The sequence below is a fragment of the Quercus suber genome, unplaced genomic scaffold (genome assembly GCF_002906115.3).
Source record: "Quercus suber isolate HL8 unplaced genomic scaffold, Cork oak 2.0 scaffold_9, whole genome shotgun sequence".
NCBI classification, from domain to species: domain Eukaryota; kingdom Viridiplantae; phylum Streptophyta; class Magnoliopsida; order Fagales; family Fagaceae; genus Quercus; species Quercus suber.
Window position 1 is genome coordinate 1882331 of NW_027069475.1, and position 7113 is coordinate 1889443.

Here is a 7113-nt window from a genome sequence, read left to right on the forward strand (position 1 = left end):
CCACAACCACCAGGCAACCACAACACAACATAGAAAAAAAAAAAAAAAAAAAAAAAAAAAAAAAAAAAAAAAAACAAAACCACAACCACCACCACCATTACCGGCCACAACCACCAGGCAACCACAACACAACATAGAAAAAAAAAAAAAAAAAACAAAACCACAACACCACCACCATTACTGACCACAACCACCAGGCAACCACAACACAACATAGAAAAAAAAAAAAAAAAAAAAAAAAAAAACAAAAACCAAAACCACAACCACGGTGGCTGGGAAGGCGTGGGGTGAGGCGATCGGCGGCTGGGAAGGCATAGGGTGAGACGATCGGCGGCTGGGACGGCATGGCTGAGGCGATCGGCGGCTGGGAAGGCGTGGGGTGAGCGATCGGCGACTGGGACGGCGTGGCTGAGGCGATCGACGGCGTGAGATGAGATGAGACGATCGGCGGCGTGAGGCGATCGGCGGCGTGAGGCAATCGGCGGCGTAACGCGATCGGAGAGACTGACTGAGAGAGAGAGCTGAGAGAGTGACTGAGAGAGAGATGAGAGAGTGACTGAGAGAGATGAGATATGAGTGAGAATTTTTATTATTTTATTTAACCGGCCGAATAAAAAAATATATTTTATTTTTTGCTTCAGCTACAGTGCACATCTATTTTTAGATGTGCACTGTAGCAATTCATCTATAAATTTTAACTTTACCACCACTGCTGCATGAGGTTTTTTGTGTTTGTGGAGCTAAATTTTAGCATTATAGCAATTTAGCTCCACTGCTGTGGGTGCTCTATATGCATGACTTTCTTGCGTGGATAGATTATTGCCTTGCCGACACTTCCGCACCCTCTCGATATATTAATATATTTATTTATTTTTAATATTAAATATATTATTAATAGTTTAATAACCCTAATTTAAAAAAAAAAAAAAAAGTTTAATAATCCTAACAAGTGTTGACTAGAAAAGCCAATCCGAAATAAAGAAAAACTAGCTCAATAATTTAAAACTTGCCCCCCAAAAAAGGGAAGAATTAGTTTTGGGTTTGATAGGAAAAACCCAAAATTTGAAAAATATACCGACTTCAAACTGCATCTTATACATAACACTGCACATGTGATCGCAAAAATGAGGTGCAGTGCGGTTATGATTTTGGCTAAACTCTAAACCGCACTACACAGCACATATGACTGCAAAAAAATGGTGCGGTGCAATTATGATTTTAGTTAAACCGCACCGCGAACACCCCTAGATAAACCCTATCTACAAGTAAATTTTATCTCACATTTTATTTATTTATTTTTATTTTTATTGGCTAAGACTTTTTTTATTTATTTAATAAGTTTTATTCAAACTCAAGTCAAGTTTAGACATTTTACTGTCGTAGGTAAGTCAAATTTGAATACTCACTGCTTAACAATGCCCAGCTCATTTACTCCCCTATTTTCAAGGATTGTTCCATTAAATAATAGCTTACTAAATGCTTCAATGAATACAACCTCAGATGTATCTTTTAATTCAAAACAAGTATATTACCTAACTAGAAAAAAAAAAAAGATAAACCAACCCGTCATAAACCTTCTACAGTATTTTCTAAGGTCCCCGTCATAAAACATTAAAACCTTAACCGGTAAACCCCATCTACAAGTAATTTTTATCTCATATTTTATTTCGTTCTTTCTTTTTTGGCTAAGACATATTTTGTTATTTAATTTACTACTATTTTTTTTTTCCGATCAAATTATTTACTACTACGATTTGATTGTGAATGAAAAGAACGTACCATAAGCAAGGCCTTGAGGTGGATCATGGTCAAAGGGGTGTTGGAATCACCTTCATCCTTCAATTTCAACAAAAAATGCAAAAAGTCCTTACTACCTGACCCTCTGCTCCCACCTTCTTTATCAATCTTCAGCCTTTGATCAATCATAACATCAAAGATCCGATCAAACCGTCGGGTCAACCCGTCCATCTTCTTCCGTATGCCTTGCAAGTCAAACCGGGCCAAACCCGGATAAAAATCCGAGATGTTGGGCTTCCCCAAAAGCTCCGTCATCCCTAACACCACTTCTCTGAAATCAGCCCCTAGCCTAGCCCCATCCTCCTCCACTGTCCCACCCCACAACATGTTGGTAATCAGGTTCAACAGCGTTAAGAACATTTGCTCCTCAATGTTCACGGGTAACCCGACCCGACTATACAAGTACCCAGCGGTTTCTCTAACATGTTTACGACGAAGCATGTAAAAGGGGTCCAACATGATATTACTAAGCAACTTGAGCGCACAAACTTTTCTCAACATCCGCCACTCTGGCCCGTATGAGCTCCACGCTATATCGGATCCACCATAGGTTGCAGCCCGACCCGCTTCGGTTATGTCACGGTTCGCAAAGGTGACGTCCTGGTCTTTAAGCACTTGGCGAGCCATGGAAGGTGAGCTCACCACGATGCCAACCTTGTTGCCGAGCCGAAGCTTGAATATGGGCCCGTAGATATGGGCCAGGCCCGCGAAGTAAGAGTGAAGCTCCGGTTCGAGGGAGAGGAGGTTTCCGAACAACGGGATGCCACGTGGACCTGGCGGCGGCGGAGGAGTAGCAGTCGTCGTCGTTTTGTTAGATTTTGAGGAGTGAATCGTGACCCATGCGTACCAAGAGAGAGTAAAGATAACAAGAAGAAGAGAGAGAAGCAGTGAGCGTGAAACTGGGTCATTTCCATTGCTAAGACTATGGAGGAAATCTGAGTTGAGAGTCATGGATGATTGTTGCTAGCTAGTATTGGTTTGTGGATTTGGAGACGGTAGGTGTGATTAGACTTTTAAAGGCTTAGGCTTGATTTGTGGATTTAGTTGAGGATGACTCATTGACGTGGTGGAGTTTATCGCTTATGAGTCTCAGAGCGAAAGCTTGATGCGAAGGTTGAGGCTTGGGTGCACTGTAACTATTGGGATTGTGCATATTTTTGAACATATGTCACTGTTTTAATAGATCAGTGTACCATGTGTAGTACATGTATTGGTATGAGTTTGTAAGAGTTTTCATTTAAAAAATTATACACACAGTGTCACAAGTATGAAGAATTTATGTATTGTTATTTTTGACAATTTACGTTTTAAACTGAAATTTTGATAAATACTTACCGAATATTCTGCTTTTTGAAGATACACAAATTAAAAAATTCTTTTGAAAACTGTGATTTTTGAGGGTCTATTTGGATATAATTTATTATTACTGAAAATTAATTATTGTTAAAAATATTATAACAAAATAATTTTTAAATACATAAATAGTATTGGGAATTTTTTTAAATATTTTTTAACGTGTAAACAGTATATACACAATATGTAAACAGTATATATACTGTTTATAAACCGTAAAAATTGTCTGTCACTGTCAACAAATGCGGCAAAAAAAAAAAAAAAAAAGAAAAGCGTGAACAAAAACGCAACGCCGGATTAATTCGTATCCAAACCGGCACTCAATATTAACGATAAATTTATTTTTTTAGGATGCCACAATGCCAACCTTGTTGGTGAGCTGAAGCTTGAATATGGGCCTGAAGATATGCGTCAGGCCCACGAGGTAAGAGTGAAGCTCCGATTCGTGGGAGAGGAGGTTTCCGACCAATGGGATGCACGTGGACTTGGCGGCAGTGGAGTGGTAGTCGTTGTCGTTTTGTTAGATTTGGAGTGAATCATGATCCATGCGTACCAAGAAAGAGTAAAAATGACAAGAAGAAGAGTGAGAAGCAGTGAGCGTGAAACTGGGTTATTTCCATTGATAAAAAGTCTGGAGGAAATCTGAGTTGAGAGTCATGGTTGAGTGTTGCTTGCTAGTATTGGTTTGTGAAGCAGTGGAAGAGATTTATCATGTTTTGGTTACATGTGCCCACCATGTCTACTGGGTTGGTCGCTCAGCCCAAACTGTCCAACTAATATAATTGATTCATTTGGGCTTTGATATTGTTCACTGATTTTGGGGCTGATGTTCAGAATTATACAATCCAACACAACACATGCTCTAAACTAAAGTGGCAACAAGTTCAGTTGGAGGGTTTTGTGGAGCACACAAAAGGGTTTTTTTTTTTTTTTTTAGTCCAATTCTCGATAGAGCTTTGGACCTTTAATTGCTCAATTGGGCTCATGGACTGAGTGTTTTAGTCACCAGTGTTTGTGGCAGCACGTGCGTGGAATGTGCTTGGTTTATGATAAAAGAATTAGGCTAAATTACAAATTATACCCATAAAGTTTGATAGTGTTTTTTAGATTTTATATTCTGAAATTTTAGAATTTAGATTTTATCTTCTGAAATTTGAGAGTATTTGAATTTTACACCTAAAGTTTCTAAATAAAAAATTAGTTTATTGACACACAAACGGAAACTTTTTTTTTTTTGGCCATTCAGCCACATTAGCAATTTACATCCAAAAGATAATGGCAGAGACTAAATTGTTATAATATTGAAAGTTTATGGATCAAATTGACATAATTGAAAGATTATGAACCAAATTAAAATATGGTGTAAAAGATAAATACCAAATAAATAGTTTACCTTGATCTTATTAATCCAAAAATAAGGAAAGGGGAATTGTAATACCGTGTTTGTCATTTATGATTACAATTACGTACAATGATTATCTAATCAGGTGTATAATGGATGCATGATACTACTTGCAAGTGGAAGTCCAAGTTAAAATTGCTTTGCTATTTTATAAATGTTAGAGATCCATAACCATTGATTTGCTAATTGTGATTTTAAATTTAGTTTTATTTTAAAAAAATTTATACACAGATTCTCTATGAAATGTTTAAATTTTTGTTGGAGTGTGATAACCCCTGTGTATTTATTATATATCTATTTAAGCGTTCTCTCCTTATTAATACGCTTAATTTTTATAATGAAACTATGATTTGAATAGTCTCTATTATTTATCTTTACATAATTTCCATTCATTGTGTGTAATTTTAAAATTTTCAGAAATCATGTGAAAAATGAGTTTACAAGAGTGTATGAGGCAAATAAGGGAGAATAGAGGTCAAACTATAATTAATGAATGAAGAAGAGCTAAAGGATTATTAATATCATGCTTAAATGTCTAAGGAGGAGTCGCTAGAGTGCTTGAGGCTTGTAATATGTTAGGAATGTTCAAATTAAAAAAAAAAAAAAATCAAAACAGTATAATATAAAAAGGAAAAATCAAATTTGAGCACTGATCAAGTGTCTCTCTCCTAAAAAATCCAATTGACCTAAGGTTAAATGTTTTCAAATTGCTAAAGCTCTACAATTTTCTAGTTTTGAGTTTTTCCAAAAATTTACACTTTTTGAAAGCCAAAATTAACCCACAAGTCTGAAATTTAGGCAGAAATCAAATTAAAATTGGAAGAGTTTTATTTTCTTTTATGTTAGGGTTTTAAAGTGGGCTATGTGGTATGAATTTTGGACACACAAATCTTGTATTTTGTTATTTCTCATAGCTGCTTAATCCTCAATTAGGGTTAGGGGTTATGTTTTTTCTATACGGTATGATAATTCATTGCAATTCTTCCTAAATTTTGAGATAACAACATATTTAATTGTTCAATTAAATTTTTGTTGATGTGTGAGTTCTCCATGCTTTCAATAATTTCAATCATATTTTTCTTACAGTTTAGATGAATTTCTCACAATTTCAAATAGAAATTAGGTTTTAAAGTTAATAGGTTTTTCTGAAAACTATTCCAATCGCATTATTAATTTAGGTTACCATGCATTTTAAGATTGTCTCAGTTCAACCAAATCATAGGTTTTCATTATTTAAGAACAATCAATTATGTAAAAATATTATTTTTAGATCACAAATAATTCATATCGATTTAGGAAAGCACCTTGATGCCTTGATATTTGCACTATTGATTTAAATCGGTCATTATTATTATTATTGTTAACAATCATGAAGTAAAATTACTTTTCTTCTTCACCCAAATTGTTGTTTAATTACATTGTCTTTGAATTTACCTTACTCCTTATAGTTGACCCTCAATACTCTGAAAATTATATTGCTACGATCTCCTACACTTGGGAGTGAGCAAGCAGAATATTGCTTGATCATAATGAGATGTTGGCCACTTCTTCACTTTCATCCTCCATAACCAATCTCAAGCACTTTTTGACCTTGGACTCTCGTGCAGGTTATATATACGTTTTTTAGATTTCATTCTAGCTTTTGATATTTGATTTTTCAAAATTAAGGTTTGTATAGAAGTTAGATTTTTGATGGATTGCTACTTGATCATAATGAGATCTTGGCTGCTTCATCCCCTGGCTGGCCAATCTCATGCACTTTCTGACCTCGGGATTATATTTATATGAAGGCGCTATTTGCATATATTTTAGATTTTCATTCTAACTCTTGATCTTTGATGTTTCAAAGTTCAAATTTTGTATAGAAGTTAGATGCCTAATTTGAGACTTGCTATATCAGGGAATGTAGACATTTTTATGTTTAGTAAATAGATAGGCCGGTGTTGGCAAAAGCAAATTAAATCTTATATGCATTTGTTGGGACAAAAACTGTAGTGCTTAGTTATTTTTTTTTCAAGATTTATAAAAAGGTCATAGAAAATGTTCATAATTATATTCAAGGGTTTAAAGGTATTTGTTAGATGTTGGTAATTATCTTCTTGTCAAGGTCTGTAATATTTGTATATATGGCCAAATAGATTAGTGATTGTGAGAGATCGCAAAATTTCCGGGTGATCTCAAAAAAGAGATTTGGGTGCTTTGAAGGGCACCTCTCTTTTTAGGTAAGTGGTGTGGAGTCGACATTTATTTTTTATAAAAAAAGAAAAATAAAAAATAAATACAAATTACATGATCAAAATATTTCGACTGTCATTGATTAAATAAAGACAAGTACAACTTTGATAAATTAAACCTTACAAAGCTTTGGGTCCTAGTTACAATCTATGCAAAATTAAAGAAAGACAAAACACTAATCAATCTATCCAAAAATCCTAAAAGAATCAGATCTGTATTTAATGAAAATGCAGATCAGTTTTGGAGTTAAAAAAATCAAATCTCTATTTAATGAAAAACAGATCAGTTTTGCGCATTAAAAAAAAAAAAAAAATCAGATCTGTATT

At 34.8% G+C, this 7113-nt stretch overlaps 1 protein-coding gene across 1 annotated transcript in view; it reads right to left on the reverse strand.

Annotated features, from left to right (window-relative positions):
- The window catches only part of LOC111994615 (flavonoid 3'-monooxygenase CYP75B137), a 6742-nt gene extending 3764 nt beyond the window's left edge, over positions 1-2978 (reverse strand). The window contains exon 1 of the mRNA XM_065776836.1: positions 1780-2978. Coding sequence (XP_065632908.1) covers positions 1780-2748 — 969 coding nt within the window. The 5' untranslated portion in view covers positions 2749-2978. The remainder of the gene's footprint in view (positions 1-1779) is intronic.
- Between the last annotated feature and the right edge of the window lie 4135 nt (positions 2979-7113).